This window comes from Salmo salar, chromosome 03 (assembly GCF_965601325.2).
Source record: "Salmo salar chromosome 03, fSalSal1, whole genome shotgun sequence".
NCBI lineage: Eukaryota > Metazoa > Chordata > Actinopteri > Salmoniformes > Salmonidae > Salmo > Salmo salar.
Genome location: NC_138293.1, coordinates 41,058,868 through 41,086,264, shown reverse-complemented (window position 1 = coordinate 41,086,264; position 27,397 = coordinate 41,058,868). Strand labels below are relative to the sequence as shown.

Sequence of the window (27,397 nt, the reverse complement as noted above, 5' to 3'; positions counted from 1 at the left end):
CAAAGTTGTGACAAAATGGCTTTAAGGACAACAAAGTCAAGGTATTGGAGTGACCATCACAAAGCCCTGACCTCAATCCCATAGATTTGTGGGCAGAACAGAAAAAGTGTGTGCGAGCAAGAAGGCCTACAAACCTGATTCAGGTACACCAGCTAAAGTTAAACAATTTAAAGGCAATGCTACCAAATACGAATTGAGTGTATGTAAACTTCTGACCCACTGGGAATGTGATGAAAGAAATAAAAGCTGAAATAAATCATTCTGTCGACTATTATTCTGACATTTCACATAAAATAAAGTGGTGATCTTAACTGACCTAAACCTTCGTCTGTCAGGAATTGTGAAAAGCTGAGTTTAAATGTATTTGGCCAAGGTGTATGTAAACCTCCGACTTCAACTGTAACTCCGAACGGTAGAAACCGACGGAGAGCTAGAGACCACAGGTAGTAGTAGCTAATACTACTGGAAACCAACTATTAGCAGGATGCCGCCCCAATTCAACTACAATTTCTGTTGGCACTGAAATCACTCCATATTCAAGACACTTGTAAAATCCATTGAAGCTGTTCTGGCAGCTCGTGGTTCCCCAACGCCCTATTAAGACACTACCTTGGTGTTTCCTTTATTTTGACAGTTACCTGTTGGTACCAGAAAGTACCTGTAGTATAGTAGTTTGGCGTCATATAGTTTCTCTGTAAATCCCAGGTAAATACCTGCAGAGCCCAGCCAGTAAACTGTAGTGTTATTGAGTAGTGTTGGAGTAGTGTTGGCTGGTGTTAGATGCAGCGATAGCAACACAACACAGCGTGAGCAGCTCAGCAGCCTGGCTGTCTCCAAGCAGAGTCTCTGTGGCTGGGGAGCTGGAGCAGTGTTGCTGCCTCTCAGCAGCCAATCAGAGTGAGCGGGTGTGTTCGCCCAGGTAGTGCCAAGTCGCCGTGGGCTGGGGTTGGCAGAGGAGGAAGGGGGGTGGGGGGATAAGGGAGGGGGGCAGATGTGGGAGAGGAGGGGAAGGTAGGGTGGGGGGTAGTGATATGACGTCCCTCTGGCCAGCAGCAGAATTGATGAGACGGCAGACCCGTGTGTCCTGCCGCCAATGTTGTCCTGACATTGGCCCCCTCTTCCGTTTCTCTCTCTCTTATACTTGATTGCCTTTCCCTGCCTCTCCCACTCTATCGCTCTCTCACACACACACACACACACACACACACACACACACACACACACACACACACACACACACACACACACACACACACACACACACACACGCTGTCACTCTCATCCCATTCTGTTAATCTCGCTCTGTGAATCCCTTCGATCTCTCCTTCTCCATCTTCTTCTCTGTTTTCCTCTTTTCTGTCTATCTACTTCTCTCTCTCTCTCTCCTTCCATCTCTTAATATCGCCTTGCTTTTTGTCTCCTCACTCACACTCTCACTCTCTCTCACTCTCTCTCTCACTGGTGGCTTTGTCCTTGAGAGGTGCAGCGCTAACTTACTGCTACAGGGAGCCAATTGAGGGGGAGAGGAGGGGAGGAAGAGGAGGAGACCTGCGGGCTATAGAGGGTTCGAAATCTCTTACCTCGTCTACGTAAGCTTTCTATGCGCGCTATGCGATTTTTGGGCATAGTCAGAGATGTCGGAACAATGATAGTCATTCTTTTCTGGGAAGATCCTCTGTTATGGCAATGCTACTTTTCATTTCCTGAATGTAATAACCTAGTTGTAAATCATAACACTTGCCCCTGCTCTCACGTGATCGATGGTAGTGGCCGCTTTTACTGAACCTCCGGACAGCAGACAGTAAAAGGTTTTACAACAGACAAAGTATTAAGGAAATCAGACAGAGCAGATGGAAGAGAGGCAGGGTGAATACTAATACAGTGATGACATATCAGAATGTTGGTGTTTTGGAATTTTAGATGAAATATTTTCTTTCTGCCTCCCAGCGTAAATGTACTTCCATCTCAAAGTTCTTCAGGAAGTACATTTACACTGGTAGCCAAATTAAAGTCCTCACGGTGAACAGAACAGAATGAAAGATTTGTAATAGAGTTGTAATAACTCTTTATTTGGTGTGTACTGGTTTATTTTACTGTATTGTATTACTCTCTAATCCTTCTGCATCATTGTCATTCACTCAGCCATGCATTGCAGTGAGGCCAGGTCAATACAGAAACTCTCTCTCTCCTTAGGATCTGTTGTCAGTCTCTGTGGGTTCGCGCTGTAGCACAGTGATGGCCACTACTAGCCAATCCTGGTCCTACAGTAGGTGCAGAGTTTTGTTCCAGCCCAGCATTGAAACACCTAATCCAATGAATCAGCCAAGAGTCATTGGATTAATCAGGTGTGCTAGTGTAGGATTGGTCACCCCTGCTGTACCATATAACTCTAGACTTAGACTCTGATATTATAGTAACTTTGTGATAAGCACGGGTCTTCCACAGACCAAGCTGCCTGGCTGAAGCATGTAAGAGGAAGGAAGATCTGTGGCTGTTTACATGTCAGCCACAGCAGTGATCTGTCTTCTCGGACACATCCAGTGAGTCACTAACCACCTCCATTACTCAAACTGAGGCTGGTTCTACTGTGGCCAGAAGTAGTTAGTACTGTATGTATATGTTAAAACGGCAGTACATATACTGTATAGCTCTTAGAATAGAAAACCTAAGAAATCAGAAGAAGAAAATAACACCGAGATTCACACTGAGAGACCTAATGACCACAGGATGGTTGTCTGTGCAAGTCTTTTCGTGCAAGTCTTTTCCTGAGGAAAAGACTTGCACAGACAACCATCCTGTGGTCATTAGGTCTCTGTGTGAATCTCTGTGTTATTTTCTTCTTCTGATTTCTTAAAAATCAAATTATAACACAGCTGTGGTGACTTTAATGTTTCTGACAACCTAAAGTGTGTTGTTTTACCCACTGCTCAAATCTCCTCTGCCGGGATTGGGGACAGGGAGACAGGCTTTGACTTGGCTGTCACCAGCCTCTCTCTCACTGCTAGATATATTATAATGAAGCGATTTAGGCTGGAATGGATTAATTAGTTATACATCTGAAAGGCTGTCCGCGCTGAACCAAAATTAGAATTCCTCATGGTGGGGAGCGAGAATCCAGGGTAGAGGAAAGGGTAGAAAGGAGAGAGGGAAGAGGGGAGGCCATTGGGTGGGTTTGAGATTAAACCACTTTAAAGTACATGTAACTGATGTCACTGAAGCAGACATGAGAGTTGAGTTCAGCTTCAAGATGATGTGTGATGAATGGATTTGACACAACTATTTCCATTTATTTCCATTGGAAATGGAAGATTGGAAGATTTTTTTTATGTTTTACTGTAAGGTATAAACAGTGTCACACATTTTGTACCACATTGTATACCCCTGGGTAGATGTGAAAGTGGTAGAATATCCTCCATCTTGCTGTCAACAGTGAAAGGAGAATCATTGCACCACCAAGTGCTAAACAGAAATCCATGAAAGCCAATGTTGAGACCACATCAAGATGTCCTCTCTCACACTGTTTTGCTGCAGCATACAGTGCATTCGGAAAGTATTCAGACCTCTTGACTTTTTTCACATTTTGTTACGTTACAGCCTTATTCTAAAATGGATTGAATGACATTTTTTCCTCATCAATCTATACACTATACCCCATAATGACAAAGTGAAAACAGGTTTTTAGAAATGTTAGCAAACTTATAAGAAATTCAAACAGAAATACCTTATTTACATACAGTGAGGGGAAAAAAGTATTTGATCCCCTGCTTATTTTGTACATTTGCCCACTGACAAAAAAATTATCAGTCTATCATTTTAATGGTAGGTTTATTTGAACAGTGAGAGACAGAATAACAACAAAAAAATCCAGAAAAACGCATGTCAAAAATGTTATAAATTGATTTGCATTTTAATGAGGGGAATAAGTATTTGACCCCCCTCTCAGTCAGAAAGATTTCTGGCTCCCAGGTGTTTTATACAGGTAACGAGCTGAGATTAGGAGCACACTCTTAAAGGGAGTGCTCCTAATCTCAGTTTGTTACCTGTATAAAAGACACTTGTCCACAGAAGCAACCAATCAATCAGATTCCAAACTCTCCACCATGGCCAAGACCAAAGAGCTCTCCAAGGATGTCAGGGACAAGATTGTAGACCTACACAAGGCTGGAATGGGCTACAAGACCATCGCCAAGCAGCTTGGTGAGAAGGTGACAACAGTTGGTGTGATTATTCGCAAATGGAAGAAACACAAAAGAACTGTCAATCTCCCTCGGCCCGGGGCTCCATGCAAGATCTCACCTCGTGGAGTTGCAATGATCATGAGAACGGTGAGGAATCAGCCCAGAACTACACGGGAGGATCTTGTCAATGATCTCAAGGCAGCTGGGACCATAGTCACCAAGAAAACAATTGGTAACACACTACGCCGTGAAGGACTGAAATCCTGCAGCGCCCGCAAGGTCCCCCTGCTCAAGAAAGCACATATACATGCCCGTCTGAAGTTTGCCAATGAACATCTGAATGATTCAGAGGACAACTGGGTGAAAGTGTTGTGGTCAGATGAGACCAAAATGGAGCTCTTTTGGCATCAACTCAACTCGCCATGTTTGGAGGAGGGGGAATGCTGCCTATGACCCGAATAACACCATCCCCACCATCAAACATGGAGGTGGAAACATTATGCTTTGGGGATGTTTTTCTGCTAAGGGGACAGGACAACTTCACTGCATCAAAGGGATGATGGACGGGGCCATGTACCGTCAAATCTTGGGTGAGAACCTACTTCCCTCAGCCAGGGCATTGAAAATGGGTCGTGGATGGGTATTCCAGCATGACAATGACCCAAAACACAACAAAGGAGTGGCTCAAGAAGAAGCACATTAAGGTCCTGCATTGTCCTAGCCAGTCTCCAGACCTTAATCCCATAGAAAATCTGTGGAGGGAGCTAAATGTTCGAGTTGCTAAACGTCGGCCTCGAAACCTTAATAACTTGGAGAAGATATGCAAAGGGGAGTGGGACAAAAATCCCTCCTGAGATGTGTGCAAACCTGGTGGTCAACTACAAGAAACGTCTGACCTCTGTGATTACCATCAAGGGTTTTGCCACCAAGTACTAAGTCATGTTTTGCAGAGGGGTCAAATACTTATTTCCCTCATTAAAATGCAAATCAATTTATAACATTTTTGACATTCGTTCTCCTGGATTTTTGTTGTTGTTATTCTGTCTCTCAGTGTTCAAATAAACCTACCATTAAAATTATAGACTGATCATTGCTTTCTCAGTGGGCAAACGTACAAAATCAGCAGGGGATCAAATACTTTTTTCCCTCACTGTAAGTATTCAGACCCTTTTTAAGTACCATTAGCCACTTCAAATACTCATCCAATTGACATTTTAAGCACCATGGGATACCACTATTCAATTGAACATCATGTTTTCTTGGTATAATCTGTATTTGGGGTGGTATTACAGAGATCCTGTAAAGAATATGACTACTGACTGGTATGTATGATAGAACTTCACTGTTTTAGCTATTCCATTTCTATGGTCTTACCACTATGGGAACACTTGCTGTGTCTGAAATGGCACCCTATTCCCTTTATAGTGCATTACATTTGACCAGAGCCCTATGTGTCTCATGCTTCCTCAGCAGGACCAGTTGTTGTGATGGTTAGCCTGTCAGCGTCACCATTAGGTCCTGGGCTGTTTCTCTCAGCAACACCTACGCCACCACACCTTCAGCTCAGCACCCCGTCTGCCTGTCAGAGAGCAGCAGCACTTACGCATCTGAAGTGTCTCATTACGTAACGCCATCATTTAGAGGAGCAGAGCTTTCCTTACCCATGGGAGATTTCACTTCTTAATTTTGCATTTGAATTATTCAACTGAGCTTGTTAGTTATATAGCTGTTCAGTTCCTTGATATGGTAGAAACCAGAGCAGGGTCAAACGGGGTTTGGTAAACCTTTATGGTACTACCGTTTAGTAAAAGATCATTAATAGATTATGAATAAGGCAGTTATTAACGCTCTATTACTTGACCTGAAAAAGGAGGTCATTAAAGTGTTTCTAAGGGTCCTGGCTACTTTTGCAGGTTGTATTCTATTTTCTCTCATTATACAACTACAGTCACCCCCAGAACAGAGTTTTTCTGCCTAACAGCCCCCCCCCACACACACACACTTATGTCATGTTAACAAAAAGAGTGACTACATTACATTTGTCCTCCTGCTAGGGGGGATAATAGGACAACCATCTTAACAGTTTGCTGACAATATTATTGGTTGCCAGCGTGTTCTGCTAAAGAGAATATTTTGTTTTCTGTTTGGTTCCTAAATGATGAATTAGATTCTGTTTTTGTAAATCTTTAATGGTTTGAGGCAAAAGGGAAGGAAAAAAGTGTGTATGTGGGGTGTGCGTTTTAGTGTGTCAATGCCGGTTAAGAACCAGGCCTGTGTTATGTTTGTGAAGGCTTTATGAGTGCTGGGTGGAGTGGCATGTTTGTGAGACAGCTTCTCTGTTTGACGTAGGCTGAATTGCACAGAGCCTGACATAAGAGTAATCTCTCTATCTCTTAGAGCTCTACAGCTTTACAACCCCATCAATTTCTTCCTGACTGTCAGGCTGGCATCCTGAGGAGGGTTGCCAGTTATACACCACCTGATACACTTCATTGATTTAGAGTTGGTCTGCTCTGGTCTCCCGGACACAGATTAAGTCTAGTCCTAGTATAAAAAGCACTAGTCCTAGACTAAAAAAGCTTTGCCATGAAGAATGCTTTTTAGTCCAGGACTATGCTTCATCTGTGAAACCGGCCCTTAGGTTTTCACCGTGGTCGGTGATGGGTAAACTGTAATGAGTAAACTGCTGCAGCAGCAGTTCAACAATAATGTCTGATTGCTTGGTATTGATTAGCTGAATGAATGAGCTTGTTTTGGTCCTTTGCTCATTTTCATGTTTTTGTCCACTTTCAGTGGGTTTCAAACATCAAGCATATTTCCCTCAATAGTACACAGTAATATGTCACTTTGCCTTCGATGGTGCCCTGATTGCGTGAAATGAATAGCTCTTTGTTTGCAATGTCTACCCACCTCTTGTTATTATTTTTCCAGAAAAATTAAAATCCAGTAATTTTAAAACCGAATGGTTGAAGGTTTAAGCTCTGTGTTGACTTTGAGGTAGTGTAAGTGACTTCACTACTTTATTCACTCTTTCATTCTCTCTCCTCCTATCCCTCTCTCTTTCTCTCTACAGTACAAACAAGTGGAGCAGTATATGTCCTTCCACAAGCTGCCGGCTGACTTCCGACAGAAAATCCATGATTATTACGAGCACCGGTACCAGGGGAAGATGTTTGATGAAGAGAGCATCCTGGAAGAGCTGAATGAACCACTCAGAGAGGTAAGTCCCTTAGTCCCTGCCTGGACATGCACACCATGAAGACAAACATTACTAACAATCTATATCTATCTTAAGGAAATTGTCAATTTCAACTGCCGTAAACTGGTGGCATCCATGCCACTGTTCGCCAACGCAGAGCCCAACTTTGTGACAGCCATGTTGATCATGCTCCGCTTCGAGGTCTTCCAGCCCCGTGATTACATTATCAGAGAGGGCACCATCGGCAAGAAGATGTACTTTATCCAGCACGGAGTCTGTAATGTCATCACTAAGGGAACCCTGGGAATGAAGCTCTCTGATGGCTCCTACTTTGGAGGTATGGGCCTGAACCACAATACACACAGAATTAAATATAATTCAACAAACTATTCATATTTAGTGTTTCCTGTGTTTTGCCTTACATCTTTGTACTCTATTCTCATGTTCTGAAAATATGAAGTGCTTTGTGTGTTGGGGTATTCCTGTGTCCCTCAGCTCTCAAAACTAGCATAACCAGTACTTTTTGTAAGTGTAAGGCTCCCAGATGGCTGGTAGTTGAACAGATGCAGTGTGGTTTCTACAGTATATTTGAAACATAATTAAATATAACATTATTATATTGTATCTCTGCCACATGTTGCTCTATCTCAACAGCACTGCACCCCCCACAGCAACTCGCCCAAGCCTCCCCCATTTCTCCTTCTCCCAAATCCATTCAGCTGATGTTCTGAAAGAGCTGCAAAATCTGGACCCCTACAAATCAGCTGGGCTTGACAATCTGGACCCTTTCTTTCTAAAATTATCTGCCGAAATTATTGCAACCCCTATTACTAGCCTGTTCAACCTCTCTTTCGTGTCGTCTGAGATTCCCATAGATTGGAAAGCAGCTGCTGTCATCCCCCTCTTCAAAGGAGGTGACACTCTTGACCCAAATTGCTACAGACCTATATCCATCCTACCCTGCCTTTCTAAGGTCTTCGAAAGCCAAGTTAACAAACAGATTACCGACCATTTCGAATCCCACCGCACCCTCTCCGCTATGCAATCTGGTTTCAGAGCTGGTCATGGGTGCACCTCAGCCACGCTCAAGGTCCTAAACGACATCGTAACCACCATCGATAAGAAACAATACTGTGCTGCCGTATTCATTGACCTGGCCAAAGCTTTTGACTCTGTTAATCACCACATCCTCATCGGCAGACTCAGTAGCCTTGGTTTCTCAAACGATTGCGTCGCCTGGTTCACCAACTACTTCTCTGACAGAGTTCAGTGTGTCAAATCGGAGGGCCTACTGTCTGGACCTCTGGCAGTCTCTATGGGGGTACCACAGGGTTCAATTCTTGGGCCAACTCTTTTCTCTGTATACATAAATGATGTCGCTCTTGCTGCTGGTGAATCTCTGATCCACCTCTACGCAGACGACACCATTCTGTACACTTCTGGCCCTTCTTTGGACACTGTGTTAACAACCCTCCAGATGAGCTTCAATGCCATTCAACTCTCCTTCCGTGGTCTCCAACTGCTCCTAAACACAAGTAAAACTAAATGCATGCTTTTCAACCGATCGCTGCCTGCACCTGCCCGCCTGTCCAGCATCACTTCTCTGGACGGTTCTAACTTAGAATTTGTGGACAACTACAAATACCTAGGTGTCTGGTTAGACTGTAAACTCTCCTTCCAGACTCACATCAATCATCTCCAATCCAAAGTGAAATCTCGAATTGGCTTCCTATTTCGCAACAAAGCATCCTTCACTCATGCTGCCAAACATACCCTCGTAAAACTGACCATCCTACCAATCCTCGACTTCGGCGATGTCATTTACAAAATAGCTTCCAATACCCTACTCAACAAGCTGGATGCAGTCTATCACAGTGCCATCCGTTTTGTCACCAAAGCCCCATATACTACCCACCACTGCGACCTGTACGCTCTCGTTGGCTGGCCTTCGCTTCAAAATCGTCGCCAAATACATTGGCTCCAGGTCATCTACAAGACCCTGCTAGGTAAAGTCCCCCCTTATCTCCGCTCACTGGTCACCATAGCAGCACCCACCTGTAGCACGCGCTCCAGCAGGTATATCTCTCTGGTCACCCCTAAAGCCAACTCCTCCTTTGGTCGTCTCTCCTTCCAGTTCTCTGCTGCCAATGACTGGAACGAACTACAAAAATCTCTGAAACTGGAAACACTTATCTCCCTCACTAGCTTTAAGCACCAGTTGTCAGAGCAGCTCACAGATCACTGCACCTGTACATGCCCATCTATAATTTAGCCCAAACTACTACCTCTTCCCCTACTGTATTTATTTATTTTATTTATTTTGCTCCTTTGCACCATATTATTTATATTTTATCTCTGAACTTTCTTCAAACTACAAATCTACCATTCCAGTGTTTTTCTTGCTATACTTTATTTACTTTGCCACCATGGCATTTTTTTGCCTTTACCTCCCTTATCTCACATCATTTGCTCACATTGTATATAACCTTATTTTTTTTTTTTTTTTTTTTCTACTGCATCATTGATTGTATGTTGTTTTACTCCATGTGTAACTCTGTGTTTTTGTATGTTGTCGAACTGCTTTGCTTTATCTTGGCCAGGTCGCAATTGTAAATGAGAACTTGTTCTCAACTTGCCTACCTGGGGCCTGTTGCACAAAACTAGGATAAGGGATTAAGCCAGGATATCTTGGTGATCCTGGCTCAATTGATCCGTAATCCGGTTGCACTAAAGATGGATAGGGGGCAGGAGGATATGTTATGGTATAAATTACCATGGAGATTTATTCTGTGGAGCTAGCCTGCTCCAGACCAGGCTAAATTCCAGGATCTATTTAATCTCATCCCTAATGTCAGTCAGCAGTCACCACAAATGGAAACCAATAGTTATTTCACTGCTCACTATACATTGTTATCACATAACTAGACCCACTGTCATTATTTAAACGTTTGTGATCATTAATTTCAATGATTTTGGATAAAAAATAATTTTTAGATTATGTTGCTATCATTAGATAATTTACAGTTTCCCATAGACTATAAGGCTATATATAAAATGATAGAATATTAGGGCCACAGAGGGGAAAAAAACACAAGTAATAATATTGTAACCGGTTGTTTTAAAGGAGGACAGTTGTTAAAATGACAGATGTGGGGCATTTCGTGAAATTGTACTTCAGTATGGTTTCATAAACAAAGACATGCTGATGTGCCAGAATATTAAGTATCACATTGTCATAAGTATCAAAACTGTAAAAACAATATGTAGCTTTTCTGCAGAAAGAACCAGCCTCATAAATTTATGACTTTATCCTTTTTCTTCAGTGTGGCCCTAGTACTCTGTCATATAAACAAATACACATTCCATATGAATATAAAAACACAATGTGTAACATTATGTTCCTTTATTGAATAAGGACAAAACAAAGCAGGTAAACCATCAGCTCCTTTCGAAACTGAAGTCACAGTGACTACAAGATGGAAAGCACAGAATCCAAGCATATTATACAAAATGATACATACACATTCAAAGGTCTGTATATAACACACCCTGCATGTCTGCACACTAAAATAAATGCAGGACAAATCCATACACATCAACTGAACAGACAAATGAATGGATGCAGTAGCCTCCCTGCAGCCTTGTATTACACACAGTATACCGCACAAACATCATAAGAGGCCAAATTCGTAAAAAAACGAACCCAAAAAAAAACCAATTCCTCTGCCACCGCAGGACATATTTAACCAAAATTGAAAGCACACATACTAACTAAAATAATTCAACACATATTGGTCCCTCAGCAGCCGACCACTGTCGTCATCAGGGAAGATTGCCGGATTGTCCCAGTCCATGGCTGGTGGCACTCTGGGGGCCCTCTCCTTCCTCAGGCAGGCCACATTGTGGAGGACAGCACAAGCCACAGTAATATCACATGCCCTAACAGGGCTGACCCTTAATTTGTGAAGGCAGTGAAAGCGTGCCTTCAGGAGGCCAAAGGTCATTTCAACTCTGGCCCTGGTCCTGGCATGGGCATGGTTGTAGGCCTGCTGTGCTTCCTGGGGGTCTGTGAAAGGTGTCAGGAGAAAAGGCTGGCAGCCATACCCCCTGTCTCCCAGCAGCACACCAGAGAATTCACCTGTCAACACAAAATCTCATCATTACTACCTCATAAACACAGTGATATTCTTGACACAGCCATGATGGTTATAAATAGGGGTTGTGTGGCTTACCTTGTGATAGGCACTGATAGATTTCAGAGGCCCGAAAGATTCTGGAGTCATGGACTGAGCCAGGCCATTTTGCCACAACATTGCTGATCACACAGTCAGCATTGCAGACCATCTGAAATCATAAGATGAGGAATATTACACCAATCAATGCACATCACTGGCAATGCAGAGTGTTCGTCAATGGACAATATTAAAAAGTTATGTTCACCTGAACATTAATGCTGTGAAAGGATTTCCTATTCACAAAATCGGCCTCATGGGCACCTGAGGGGGCTTTTATCCTTATGTGTGTGCAGTCCACTGCACCAATGACATTGGGGAAACCTGTCACACAAAGTAATGAGTATCCTACTATGTGTTAACAGTTGTCCTGTAATTTGTAGATCCTCTTACCTGCAATCCTATAGAACTCCTCTTTGATGTCACAGAGTCTTCTGTGGCCAGGGAAGGAGATGAAGACATCTGCTAATGCTTTGATAGCCAGACACACACTCCTTATTGTGCGGCAAATTGTGGCCTTGTTCAGCTGTTCTGCATCCCCCACTGAGTACAGGAAGGCTCCACTAGAAAAAAAGCGCAAGGCCACACAAACCATTTGCTCCACACTCAGTGCATGGCTCCGTGCAGTGCGGTGCTTAATCCTGGGACCCAGTAGTCTGCATAGATACCTGATGCCATCTGCAGAAAACCTGTATCTTTCATATAGATGGTCATCAGGGAAGGCCAGTGGGTCCAACCGGTCCCTGAAGACCCTTTCTCGCCTGAAGGCTCTCCTCAGCACAAGTGCTTCTTCATCCACCACATCTCGCACGAATGGGCATGCCATTGTCAGAGCAGAAAGGAACACACAATTTTGGGCCTTCATATAGGCTAGTGGCCACACCTGGTGCTGGGGGGGTGGGCAAAAGAGGGCGATGCCTTATAACGATGACTTGGTTGTACTGATTGCTGGGAAAATAAAAAAAACCTTAGAAAGATGCCACCGTCCTGTGTGCTCACAATAAGAGCTCATATGTCATGGCTCACTTGACTTTACGAGAATATACCTAATTTTTATTTTGAGCTGTGTCATCTTCTTGGAGCTGGGGGAGGAAAGAAAAATAATGATTAATACATTTGTGTTACAGTTAGCATACAGTGTACATTGAAGGCATATCTCACCTCCCTCTCAAGTTTTTTTATTTCAAGGTCCAGTTTCCTAATTGTCCTCTTTTTTATTTCGGACTCCAGTGCAAGATTTTCCATCTTTTTCTTCTTGTACTGAATGTCTATGTCTGCCAGTTCTATTTGGCGCCGGAGGTGGTTGCCATACAACTTTCTGATAGCTTGTGAGCTCTGTGAACACAATACAATTAGCGCAGCTGGAATTTGGCAGGATGTGGTGTCCTTTTATTAATACGCACTATGTTGCCAGGCTGGTTTTCCCACTGTATAGCATCTGGGTCCTGTAAAAGAAATTAGATTTTTTGATTTTGATGAGGACTCCTCACCATTGTAGAGTAAATAGTACTTTCACAGTCTTAACATGATACCTCATGCCTTCTGGAATCCAGAGAGATGGTCTCCTCCTCATCATCGTCTCCATCATGTGCTGTTGCTGCTGCACTGGGGCCTTCACCCTATCACATTTAATCGGATTCATATTGAAGCTAGTAGACAAGACATGCCAGGCCTACAGTATGCCTTTGATGGAGTACTCACTGGATCAGCATCGTCTGGTGCTTGTGCTGGTGGCTCTAACAGGAACACAGTGCTGCCAGACACTGCAAGGCAATAGGTAAACCAAAGTCAGACAGTCCAAATTGATTCAATATGAATGTGGTTGTATCCCATGTAGAGATGGAAGGACATACCTTGAATGAAGCGGGTGGCATCTTGGGAGGAACCTATGCTCGTCTCTTTCCCCCCAGGGATCCCCTCTAAGACGGGCCTGCCTTTATTTAGCTCCAAGGCCATGTCCTCTGCTGGGGTAAGGTCAGCCTTTGGTGACCCACCACCCGTGCCTTGTCTGTGGGTATTCTTTTTCACTGCTAAAACAGTACAGACAATGTGTGAGCAGGCACCTTCTGGGTACAATATATGCTTGTGCTTTGTTAAATATTAGTCAGGGACCATACCATTCTGCAGAATGTTCTTGTATTTGATTTTGACCTGCTGCCATGTCCGTTTTGGCCCGTTCATGTTTAATCTACACACACACACACACACACACACACATTTAATGGAGTCACACTGCAAAAAATTACTTGGTATTTTTGTCTTGTTTTCAGTAAAAATATCAAAAAATCTATCATAGCTTTATACAGTGTGATGGAGTTACTTTACACAATTTCACTCATATCTGCAGTGCATTTCAATTAAAAATTTAACCGTTTCATAATTACAGTACAACTGCATTTTTGGAGATGTGAATTAAATATTTGAATTGTAATTGTGATGTTTCAGCGGAGCGGTGACTGTGTAATTGTGCACTACTTACGCATTCAGGCGGTCTGCAATACTTTGCCACGCTTTTTCTCTTTGCTTTATCACTGTGGCGGTGTTGCCTTTCTTCTTAATTATATATTTTACCTCCTCGTATGCCTCCATGAGGATTTGTGCTTCCGACGGGGAAAAGTACGCGGCTCTAGTTGCCATGGTAAATCAGTTAATCTGTGATCTGTGGCGGGGTCTATTTGAGTGAGCCGTGAGCGCGCACCTATCCAGGATTGGTTTCACCTGGCTTAATGAATCCGTGTCTGCTCATCCTGGCTTGGTCTTTGTGCAACCAATTAAGCCTGGACGCACATGTTTTGGCTTCATTGAGCTCAGCTGAGTCATTTATCCCGGATGTCTTAATTCTACTTTTGTGCAACAGGCCCCTGGTTAAATAAAGGTGAAATAAATAAATAAATAAATAAATAAATAAAATCTCTGTGTCTCCTGACCCTGTTTCCCTTTTCCAGAGATCTGTTTGCTGACACGTGGCCGGCGTACTGCCAGTGTTAGAGCGGAGACATACTGTCGTCTCTACTCCCTGTCTGTGGACAACTTCAATGAGGTTCTGGAGGAGTACCCCATGATGAGACGGGCCTTCGAGACAGTGGCCATCGACCGACTGGACCGCATAGGTACTGAAGAGAGCTCTGGGCCCTGTACCAATGCACCTTGCTTGCGTCCTTCCTCAAAGTAATCACTGGTCTGACATTACTGGATCTATGAAAGCTGTGGAACCGTTGCTTTCACCATCCATTTGTGTTAGATCAGTGATAACTACATTTACACTTACATTTAAGTCATTTAGCAGACGCTCTTATCCAGAGCGACTTACAAATTGGTGCATTCACCTTATGATATCCAGTGGAACAACCACTTTACAATATTCCATCTAAATCTTTTAGGGGGGGGGGTTAGAAGGATTACTTTATCCTATCCTAGGTATTCCTTAAAGAGGTGGGGTTTCAGGTGTCTCCGGAAGGTGGTGATTGACTCCGCTGTCCTGGCGTCGTGAGGGAGCTTGTTCCACCATAGGGGTGCCAGAGCAGCGAACAGTTTTGAATGGGCTGAGCGGGAACTGTGCTTCCTCAGAGGTAGGGGGCCAGCAGGCCAGAGGTGGATGAGCGCAGTGCCCTCGTTTGGGTGTAGGGACTGATCAGAGCCTGAAGGTACAGAGGTGCCGTTCCCCTCACGGCTCCGTAGGCAAGCACCATGGTCTTGTAGCGGATGCGAGCTTCAACTGGAAGCCGGTGGAGAGAGCGGAGGAGCGGGGTGACGTTAGAGAACTTGGGAAGGTTGAACACCAGACGGGCTGCGGCGTTCTGGATGAGTTGTAGGGGTTTAATGGCACAGGCAGGGAGCCCAGCCAACAGCGAGTTGCAGTAATCCAGACGTGAGATGACAAGTGCCTGGATTAGGACCTGCGCCGCTTCCTGTGTGAGGCAGGGTCGTACTCTGCGAATGTTGTAGAGCATGAACCTACAGGATCGGGTCACCGCCTTGATGTTAGTGGAGAATGACAGGGTGTTGTCCAGGGTCACGCCAAGATTCTTAGCACTCTGGGAGGAGGACACAATGGAGTTGTCAACCGTGATGGCGAGATCATGGAACGGGCAGTCCTTCCCCGGGAGGAAAAGCAGGTCCATCTTGCCGAGGTTCAGCTTGAGGTGGTGATCCGTCATCCACACTGATATGTCTGCCAGACATGCAGAGATGCGATTCGCCACCTGGTTATCAGAAGGGGGAAAGGAGAAGGTTAATTGAGTGTCGTCTGCATAGCAATGATAGGAGAGACCATGTGAGGATATGACAGAGCCAAGTGACTTGGTGTATAGCGAGAATAGGAGAGGGCCTAGAACAGAGACCTGGGGGACACCAGTGGTGAGAGCACGTGGTGCGGAGACAGATTCTCGCCACGCCACCTGGTAGGAGCGACCTGTCAGGTCCAAGCGTGGGCCGCGCCGGAGATGCCCAGCTCGGAGAGGGTGGAGAGGAGGATCTGGTGGTTCACAGTATCAAAGGCAGCAGATGGGTCTGGAAGGATGAGAGCAGAGGAGAGAGAGTTAGCTTTAGCAGTGCGGAGAGCCTCCGTGACACAGAGAAGAGCAGTCTCAGTTTAATGACCAGTCTTGAAACCTGACTGATTTGGATCAAGAAGGTCATTCTGAGAGAGATAGCAAGAGAGCTGGCCAAGGATGGCACGTTCAAGAGTTTTGGAGAGAAAAGAAAGAAGGGATACTGGTCTGTAGTTGTTGACATCGGAGGGATCGAGTGTAGGTTTTTTCAGAAGGGGTGCAACACTCGCTCTCTTGAAGATGGAAGGGACGTAGCCAGCGGTCAAGGATGAGTTGATGAGTGAGGTGAGGTAAGGGAGAAGGTCTCCGGAAATGGTCTGGAGAAGAGAGGAGGGGATAGGGTCAAGCGGGCAGGTTGTTGGGCGGCCGGCCGTCACAATATGCGAGATTTCATCTGGAGAGAGGGGGGAGAAAGAGGTCAAAGCACAGGGTAGGGCGTGTGAGCAGGACCAGCGGTGTCGTTTGACTTAACAAACGAGGATCGGATGTCGTCGACCTTCTTTTCAAAATGGTTGACGAAGTCATCCGCAGAGAGGGAGGGGGGGAGGATTCAGGAGGGAGGAGGTGGCAAAGAGCTTCCTAGGGTTAGAGGCAGATGCTTGGAATTTAGAGTGGTAGAAAGTGGCTTTAGCAGCAGAAACAGAAGAGGAAAATGTAGAGAGGAGGGAGTGAAAGGATGCCAGATCCGCAGGGAGGCGAGTTTCCTCCATTTCCGCTCGGCTGCCCGGAGCCCTGTTCTGTGAGCTCGCAATGAGTCGTCGAGCCACGGAGCAGGAGGGGAGGACCGAGCCGGCCTGGAGGATAGGGGACATGGAGAGTCAAAGGATGCAGAAAGGGAGGAGAGGAGGGTTGAGGAGACAGAATCAGGAGATAGGTTGGAGAAGGTTTGAGCAGAGGGAAGAGATGATAGGATGGAAGAGGAGAGAGTAGAGGGAGAGAGAGAGCAAAGGTTGCGACGGCGCAATACCATCCGAGTAGGGGCAGAGTGAGAAGTGTTGGAGGAGAGCGAGAGGGAAAAAGGATACAAGGTAGTGGTCAGAGACTTGGAGGGGAGTTGCAATGAGATTAGTGGAAGAACAGCATCTAGTAAAGATGAGGTCAAGCGTATTGCCTGCCTTGTGAGTAGGGGGGGAAGGTGAGAGGGTGAGGTCAAAAGAGGATAGGAGTGGAAAGAAGGAGGCAGAGAGGAATGAGTCAAAGGTAGACGTGGGGAGGTTAAAGTCACCCAGAACTGTGAGAGGAGAGCCATCCTCAGGAAAGGAACTTATCAAGGCGTCAAGCTCATTGATGAACTCTCCAAGGGAACCTGGAGGGCGATAAATGATAAGGATGTTAACCTCTCGGGTATGTGCGACGAAATCGTCCCACCTACTCAACAGCCAGTGGAATCCCGTGGCGCGATATTCAAATACCTTAGAAATGCTATTACTTCAATTTCTCAAACATATTACTATTTTACACCATTTTAAAGACAAGACTCTCATTAATCTAACCACACTGTCCGATTTCAAAAAGGCTTTACAACGAAAGCAAAACATTAGATTATGTCAGCAGAGTACCCAGCCAGAAATAATCAGACACCCATTTTTCAAGCTAGCATATAATGTCACAAAAACCAAAACCACAGCTAAATGCAGCACTAACCTTTGATGATCTTCATCAGATGACACTCCTAGGACATTATGTTATACAATACATGCATGTTTTGTTCAATCAAGTTCATATTTATATCAAAAAACAGCTTTTACATTAGCATGTGACGTTCAGAACTAGCATACCCACCGCAAACTTCCGGTGAATTTACTAAATTACTCACGATAAACGTTCACAAAAAACATAACAATTATTTTAAGAATTATAGATACAGAACTCCTTTATTCTATCGCGGTGTCCGATTTTAAAATAGCTTTTCGGCAAAAGCACATTTTGCAATATTCTGAGTAGATAGCTCGCCATCACGGGCTAGCTATTTTGACACCCACCAAGTTTGGCACTCTCCAAACTCAGATTTACTATAAGAAAAATTGGATTACCTTTGCTGTTCTTCGTCAGAATGCACTCCCAGGACTTCTACTTCATCCACAAATGTTGTTTTGGTTCAAAATAATCCATAGTTATGTTCAAATATCCTCTGTTTTGTTCTTGCGTTCAAGACACTATCCGAACGGTAACGCGTGGATGCGTATCGTGACAAAAAAATTCTAAATATTCCATTACCGTACTTCAAAGCATGTCAAACGCTGTTTAAAATCAATTTTTATGCGATATTTCTCGTAAAATAGCGATAATATTCTGACCGGGAAACCCTGTTTTTGTTCAAAGACTCAAAATCTAAAATGGACTCTTTACATGCACGCGCGCCCCCGTCTCATTGTTCTCAGATCGACCACTTACCAAATGCGCTACTGTTTTTCAGCCAGAGACTGCAAAGTCATCATTCAACGTTCTGGCGCCTTCTGAGAGCCTATGGGAGCCTTAGGAAGTGTCACGTTACAGCAGAGATCCTTTGTTTTCAATAAAGAGAGTGTAGAAGGCCAAGAAATGGTCAGAGAGGGCACTTCCTGTACAGAATCTTCTCAGGTTTTTGCCTGCCATATGAGTTCTGTTAAACTCAAAGACACCATTCAAACAGTTTTAGAAACGTTAGGGTGTTTTCTATCCAAATCAAACAATTATATGCATATTCTAGTTTCTGGGCAGTAGTAATAACCAGATTAAATCAGGTACGTTTTTTATCTGGATGTGAAAATACTGCCCCCTACCCTAGAGAGGTTAAGCTTGAAAGGGCTGGTAACTGTGACAGCATGGAATTCAAAGGAGGCGATAGACAGATGGGTCAGGGGCGAAAGAGAGAATGTCCACTTGGGAGAGATGAGGATTCCAGTGCCACCACCCCCTGGCCAGATGCTCTCGGGGTATGCGAGAACACGTGGGCAGACGAGGAGAGCGCAGTAGGAGTAGCAGTGTTATCTGTGGTAATCCATGTTTCCGTCAGCGCCAAGAAGTCGAGGGACTGGAGGGTAGCATAGGCTGAGATGATCTCTGCCTTGTTGGCCGCAGACTGGCAGTTCCAGAGGCTGCCGGAGACCTGGAACTCCACGTGGGTCGTGCACGCTGGGACCACCAGGTTAGAGTGGCAGCGGCCATGCGGTGTGAAGCGTTTGTATGGCCTGTGCAGAGGGGAGAGAACAGGGATAGACAGACACATAGTTGACAAGCTACAGAAGAGGCTACGCTAATGCACAGGAGATTGGAATGATAAGTGGGCTACACGTCTCGAATGTTCAGAAAGTTAAGCTTACATTGCAAAAATCTTATTGACTAAAAAGACTAAAATGATACAGTACTGCTGGCTGGTGAAGTAGGCTAGCTAGCAGTGGCTGCGTTGTTGACTTTTTTTGAAAGTGTAGCTGGCTAGGTAACCTCGATAGTTTCAGTACTACACCATTATCATGATACAAAGGCAACTATGTAGCTAGCTAACATAACACTAATCAAGACGTTCCTTTGTAATGTATTTAGTTTCTACAATGCTGCTCGTCGGTAATAGTTGGCTAGGTTTGGAAGATGGCGTCGCGGGGGACGAAAATAGCTGGCTAGCTAACCTCGATAATTACTCTAAACTACACAATTATCAAACTATGACAAAGACAACTATGTAGCTAGCTAACACTACACTAGTCAAATCGTTCCGTTGTAATGTATTAGTTTCTACAGTGCTGCTAGTCGGTAAAGGTTGGCTAGCTAGCAGTGGGTTTGATGATGACTAGGTGTGTTGACTAGTCTGGAGTCTGGAGAACGGCGTCACGTCGCGGCGGATGAAAATAGCTGGCTAGCTAACCTCGATAATTACTCTAAACTACACAATTATCTTAGATACAAAGACAGCAAAGACAACTATGTAGCTAGCTAACACTACACTAATCAAATCGTTCCGTTGTAATGTATTAGTTTCTACAGTGCTGCTAGTCGGTAAAGGTTGGCTAGCTAGCAGTGGGTTTGATGATGACTAGGTGTGTTGACTAGTCTGGAGTCTGGAGAACGGCGTCACGTCGCGGCGGATGAAAATAGCTGGCTAGCTAACCTCGATAATTACTCTAAACTACACAATTATCTTAGATACAAAGACAGCAAAGACAACTATGTAGCTAGCTAACACTACACTAATCAAATCGTTCCGTTGTAATGTATTAGTTTCTACAGTGCTGTTAGTTGGTAGAAGTTGGCTAGCTAGCAGTGTTGACTGAGTTTGGAGAACGCGTCGCAGAGGACGAAAATAGCTGGCTAGCTAACCTCGATAATTACTCTAAACTACTCAATTACCTTTATCTAAGGGATGAAGGAAGGATGCATTTTAAAGTAGTTAAATAAGACCTTAGTTGTACTGCTTCTCTCGCTTAAAAGAGAGAAATAAACTACCTGTGTGATAGCAGTTTTCATGCTAGTGGTACCCAGGTGGTTCCACAGATAAAGGTTATTAGAGTTTTGTTTTATATTCGTTTTTTATTCGCATCCGTTTTTTAAATTGTTAGTTTTGTTTGTTTTCAGACCTGATCTGCTAGTTTTTATTCAGTTTTAGTTGCATCAAAATATTTCTATATTGTTTTTTTATTACTTCATTTCAGTTTAAGTTTTAGTGTTAAGGACAGAAAGCATGCGTGTGAGGCATTGTTTTGTATAGTTTTTGTGTGTGTTACTTCTTGCCACTGGGGAGCAGTAATACATAAGGTGATGGGTCAGGTTCTAGGTTAGGTTTAAATTATAAAGTAAATTTCATTGTGACTTTAATTTTTAAGGAATATTGCTGAGACTGCTACAAAAAATATGGTTGAAGGAAACTCCAATACTTTTTAATATTTTTTTTTAACTAGTAGTACATGTAAGAAGAATCAAGTTGGCTACCTAGACGATTTTTCCATGTTAGCTAGTGATAGCTAGTGAATGTGATGCACAAGCCAAACATTTTTAATAAAAAATGTAATAATTGTCATGTTTTTTTTTATTTTAGTCTGTTTTGAAGTCAAAGATTTCAAATTCAATTTCAGTTTCAGTGTAGTTTTTGTTTTTATTTCAGTTTATTAAATCGTTTTTTCATGATTAGTTTTATTTTTAGTTTCAGTTATAGTTTACTATAATAACCTTGCCACAGATGCTGCAGTCCCAACTGTCTGCCAGACACATCTGTGTTCCAAATAATCGAGACTTGGTACAGATTTATTAAGTGGATCCACCTGTTATTTTCACAAGCTGGAAGAGGACAAAAACAAGGCTTGAAATATGACACTGTCTATATTGATACTTCATATTCATATTAGATCCTAATATTACGTATTGATATCAATGTTTTTTTTATTTTACCTTATGTTCTATCTTTTTATGTTTTACTCCCTCTTAGAAATGGCAGATGCAAACTTATCTATGAATAAGATCTCTATCCCAGGCAGTCAGTTGAGTAATGCTGTGGCCTCAGCACGCTATAGGACAGTGTTAATTGATAAAGTGACACCATGACCCTCTTGTTCTCAGTATTTTCCTTGTGCATTGCTTCAAAACATACTGTCTGTGATCCTCCTCCCTTATCTCTTAATTTGTTCCCCCTACTTCTCCTCCTCTTCCCTTCATCACAGGCAAGAAGAACACCATTCTGATGCACAAAGTGCAGCACGACCTCAACTCCGGCGTCTTCAACAACCATGAGAATGAGATGATCCAGGAGATTGTCAAGTACGACCGTGAGATGGTCAAACTGGTGGACCTCCAGAGACCCCGCACGATGTCCATGACATCCTCCGTCCCCGGGGGCATGTTCTCCCCCGCAGGCCCTTCCGGGGCTGGGGCCCTCGCCAGCCTCCAGCAGGCTGTGGCCATGAGCTTCTGCCCCCAGGGGATAGGGCCGATGGGGGGAATGGGGATGCCGGGGATGGGGCTGATGGGTATGCCAATGGGTATGGGGACTGGGCCGATGGGGCCAGGTCCGATGGGGCTGGGGATGGCGTCTGGTTCGGGGTCAGGGACGCTGCAGTCCCCCCGCATGTTGCGGAGGTTCCAGGTAGTCCATAGCCTGTCCCAGAGCCCAGTCTCCGCATCCCCTCTCCAGTCCCAGCCACCCCAGATGGCTCATGCAACAGGGGCGTTTGGGTCGGCTATCTCCAGCCCACCAGTCCAGAGCCCTCTGACACACCAGGGACGGACATTCCAGTACATGGGAGGAGCAGGGCCCTCTGGGTCTCAGCTGTCCCTGGTGCAGCACCACGTTCCCAGTCCCACACACACCATCCAGAGGCCCTCCTCGCACAAGAGCACCCACTCCCTCCACTCGGGCACCCTGAGCCAAGACGCCCGTGCCCTCTCCTCCTCCCAGCTCTCCCTCCCTCAGGAAGGAACCCCTGCCGTCGCCCCCAGCCCTCACCAATCTGCCCACCCATCCACTCCTGCCTCCTCCACCTCCATCGGCCCTCCTCAGCCCACTCACCCTAGCCAGCCGGGGCCCTCCGGAGTGGGGGTCCAGGTTGAGGGAAGACCCACGGGAGCTCCACAGCGTGTGGCTTTCGCCTCTACTCCTCCCCCAGGAGCACCCGGGATGGAGGGGGCTGTGGCGGCAGCTGGGTCGGGGCTCCCAGACTCTGGAGTCCCCAACAAGGATTTGATCGATAGCCTACCGGAGTTAGACTCGGCCCGGAGCCGGCTGTCTTCTAACTTGTGACCCTATGAGAGGAGCAGGATAGAGGCCTTTACGTAGGTGAATCTAAACCTCTGTCTGAATGACCTGACTGGTTGGCTTCCTTACCGACCTGGCCGGCAGAATACGGGCCACATCGTCAGTCATTCATACAGAATGTCTTGTGTGTCGGTTAGAGTCAACAAGGAGGAAAGAGGAACTCTGTGACTCGTGTGATTCAGAGAGTCTAAACAATTAAACTAGTTTAACAAAGGTAAGACTGGACTGTTCTACTGTGCCAGCACCTTTATTCTTAGTAGCACCCCTTACTCTCTGCTTCCAAACACCTATATTTCTGTCTTTACTGTAAAGATATCGAGAAAGAAACTGTTGCATACTGTGTAGAATTCATACAGCGCAATCTAGCAGGAGCTGGACTTAAAAACGAAAAATCAGGGACTTGAATCAAAGGACAATGACGACATTTTACGCTTTCAGAACGTGTTTTTGGGTGTACTTTTTTTCTGTATACGCTGTTGTAGCAAAAATAAATACATTGCTCTTCACATTGTTTAAAATAGTGTTTTAGACCGCTGGTCGATCTTACATCGATATGTAAATAGTTGAAATAGTAAAAAAATGACCGAAAGATAATATCTTCATTGTATCTATTCTAAACCAAAGTTGAGCTTGAACACGAAGTTTGGTTGTGTCTGTATCAACTAAAAAAGAGATCCAGAAGAAAATGCCATTTATTTAACTGCCTTGATTCCAAGTTTAGAAGCCATATATGTGTGTGTGTGTGTGTGTGTGTGTGTGTGTGTGTGTGTGTGTGTGTGTGTGTGTGTGTGTGTGTGTGTGTGTGTGTGTGTGTGTGTGTGTGTGTGTGTGTGTGTGTGTGTGTGTGTGTGTGTGTGAGAGAGAGAGTTGGTATGCATGTTTTTGGTTCCATTCTGTTTTTCCAAGAGAGCTGACATGTGTACTCATATCTTTATACTGCTTTGTCAGGCATGGTTGGTTGGATTTGCTGGCAATGGCACAGGCAATATTTCCCAGCTTCTCTGTTCAGCTAAATGTGTCTGGGAAGATATCCACTTGTCATGTTGGCAGAAATATACATATCGTGACACTGGAGGCAAAAATGGTGGTAAATTGTCTACGCTTTATCAAAAAGAACCATCGCAAACAACGCAAACTGTATAGTTGCTTGTTTTCGTCCAGGTTTATTGATTAATACATGCAATATAATTCTGCAAAACTCTTACCCCGCCTATATGTATATACACTCAGTGGCCCGTATATTAGGTACACCAACCTGTTCACCAAAATGGTTCGCTCCTACAGACAGTGAGTCACGTGGACTTGTTATATAAAGCAGGCAGACAGCCATCGAGGCATTCAGTTACTGTTTGATTGAATGTTAGAATAGGCAACACAAGTTACCTAAGCTAACTTGAGCGTGGCTTTTTATGCACGGCAGTGTCTAGGGTTTACCAAGAATGGTGTGACAAATAAAAAACATCCAGTCAGCGGCAGTCCTGTGGGCAAAAATAGCTCGTTGATGAGAGGTCGAAGGAGAATGGCAAGAATTGTGCAAGCTAACAGGCTGGCCACAAACAGGCATATAGCAGTGCAATACAACAGTGGTGTGCAGAATGGCATCACGGAAAGCACAACTCGTCGGTTCTTGTCACGGATGGGCTATTGCACCAGACGACCACGCCAGGTTCCAGTCCAATCAGCTAAAAACAGTGGGCATGCGATCACCAACACTGGACAATATTGAGAACTGGAAAAACATTGCCTGGTCCGACGAATCCCGGTTCCTGTTGCGTCATACTGATGACAGAGTCAGGATTTGTCTAAGCAGCATAAATCCATGGGCCCATCTTGCCTAGTGTCAATGGTACAGGCGGGTGGCAGTGGTGTAATGGAGAGAGGAATTTTTTCCTGGCACATGTTAGGTCGCTTGATACCAATTGAGCAACGTTTTCATGCACCGAAGAATTCAGGCTGTTCTGGAGGCAAAGCGGGGTCTGACCCTGTACTAGATGGGTGTACCAAATCAACTGGCCATATACAGTACCAGTCAAAAGTTTGGACTCATAAAAAGGTTTTTCTTTATTTTTACTATTTTCAACATTTTAGAATAATAGTGAAGACATGGACAGTATGAAATAACACATATGGAATCATGTAGTAACCAAAAAAGTGTTAAACAAATCAAAATATATTTGAGATTTGAGATTCTTCAAAGTAGCCACCGTTTGCATTTATGACAGCTTGCACACTCTTGGAATTCTCTCAACCAGCTTCATGAGGTAGTCACCTGGAATGCATTTCAATTAACGGGTGTGCCTTGTTAAAAGTTAATTTGTGGAATTTCTTTCCTTCTTAATGCGTTTGAGCCAATCAGCTGTGTTGTGACAAGGTGGAGGTGGTATACAGAAGATAGCCCTATTTGGTAAAAGACCAAGTCCATATTATGGCAAGAACAGATCAAATAATTGAAGAGAAATGACAGTTCATCATTACTTTAAGACATGAAGGTTGCAAAGACCATCAAGCGCTATGATGAAACTACCTCTCATTTGGACCACCACAGGAAAGGAAGACCCAGAGTTACCTCTGCTGCAGAGGATATGTTCATTAGAGTTACCAGCCTCAGAAATTGCAGCTTCACAGAGTTCAAGTAACATACACATCTCAACATCAACTGTTCAGAGGAGACTGCATAAATCAGGCCTTCATGGTCGAATTGCTGCAAAGAAATGTGAGCTTTTTGTTTCCAACCGCCGTGTCTTTGTGAGACGCAGAGTAGGTTAACCTCTATGGGCTAGGTGGGACGCTTGCGTCCCACCTACTCAACAGACAGTGTAATCCCGTGGCGCGTTATTCAAATACCTCAAAAATGCAAAAACGTAAATTTTTCAAACATATGACTATTTTACACCATTTTAAAGACAAGACTCTCGTTAATCTAACCACACTGTCCGATTTCAAAAAGGCTTTACAACGAAAGCAAAACATTAGATTATGTCAGCAGAGTACCCAGCCAGAAATAATCAGACACCCATTTTTCAAGCTAGCATATAATGTCACATAAACCCAAACCACAGCTAAATGCAGCACTAACCTTTGATGATCTTCATCAGATGACACTCCTAGGACATTATGTTATACAATACATGCATGTTTTGTTCAATCAAGTTCATATTTATATCAAAAACCAGCTTTTTACATTAGCATGTGACTAGCATGTGACTAGCATTCCCACCGAACACTGCCGGTGAATTTACTAAATTACTCACGATAAACGTTCACAAAAAGTATAACAATTATTTTAAGAATTATAGATACAGAACTCCTCTATGCACTCGATATGTCCGATTTTAAAATAGCTTTTCGGTGAAAGCACATTTTGCAATATTCTCAGTAGATAGCCCGGCATCACAGGGCTAGCTATTTAGACACCCAGCAAGTTTAGCACTCACCAAAGTCAGATTTACTATAAGAAAAATGTTATTACCTTTGCTGTCTTCGTCAGAATGCACTCCCAGGACTTCTACTTCAATAACAAATGTTGGTTTGGTTCAAAATAATCCATAGTTATATCCAAACAGCGGCGTTTTGTTCGTGCGTTCAAGACACTATCCGAAAGGGTAAATAAGGGTGACGAGCATGGCGCAATTCGTGACAAAAAAATTCTAAATATTCCATTACCGTACTTCGAAGCATGTCAACCGCTGTTTAAAATCAATTTTTATGCAATTTTTCTCATAAAAAAGCGATAATATTCCGACCGGGAATCTGCGTTTAGGTAAACAGACAAAAGAAAATAAAGCATGGGGTCGACTCGGGCATGCGCCTAAGCCCATAGTACTCTGATCGGCCACTTGCCAAAAGCGATAATGTATTTCAGCCAGAGGCTGCCTTGATATCGTTCAGCTTTTTCCCGGGCTCTGAGAGCCTATGGGAGCCGTAGGAAGTGTCACGTTAGAGCAAAGATCCTCAGTCTTCAATAAAAAGAGCCAAGATGAAACACAACTTGTCAGACAGGCCACTTCCTGCATGGAATCTTCTCAGGTTTTGGCCTGCCATTTGAGTTCTGTTATACTCACAGACACCATTCAAACAGTTTTAGAAACGTTAGGGTGTTTTCTATCCAAAGCCAATAATTATATGCATATTCTAGTTACTGGGCAGGAGTAGTAACCAGATTAAATCGGGTACGTTTTTTATCCGGCCGTGTCAATACTGCCCCCTAGCCCTAACAGGTTAACGGATAATCTTCGCCTTGTGTGGTTATATTTGATTTGTTTAACACTTTTTTTGTTACTACATGATTCCATATGTGTTATTTCATTGTTTTGATGTCTTCACTATTATTCTATAATGTAGAAAATAGTAAAAATAAAGAAAAACCCTTGAATGAGTAGGTGTGTGCAAACTTTGGACTGGTACAATATATATATATATATATATATGCTGTTTTTTTACTGTGAAATCTTAAAGAATCAGCAGCTGCCGTGGCTTCACTAGTTGAGATATTGTAGTCCAACGACCATATTGTTACCTTA

At 44.0% G+C, this 27,397-nt stretch overlaps 1 protein-coding gene across 1 annotated transcript in view; it reads left to right on the top strand.

The window, feature by feature from the left end:
- Positions 1 to 25,901, top strand: part of LOC106599981 (potassium/sodium hyperpolarization-activated cyclic nucleotide-gated channel 1-like) — a 74,575-nt gene extending 48,674 nt beyond the window's left edge. The window contains exons 5-8 of the mRNA XM_014191309.3: positions 7,252 to 7,398; positions 7,474 to 7,714; positions 14,555 to 14,719; positions 21,787 to 25,901. Of these exons, the coding sequence (XP_014046784.2) occupies positions 7,252 to 7,398; positions 7,474 to 7,714; positions 14,555 to 14,719; positions 21,787 to 22,862 (1,629 nt within the window). The 3' untranslated portion in view covers positions 22,863 to 25,901. The remainder of the gene's footprint in view (positions 1 to 7,251; positions 7,399 to 7,473; positions 7,715 to 14,554; positions 14,720 to 21,786) is intronic.
- Positions 25,902 to 27,397: the final 1,496 nt, after the last annotated feature.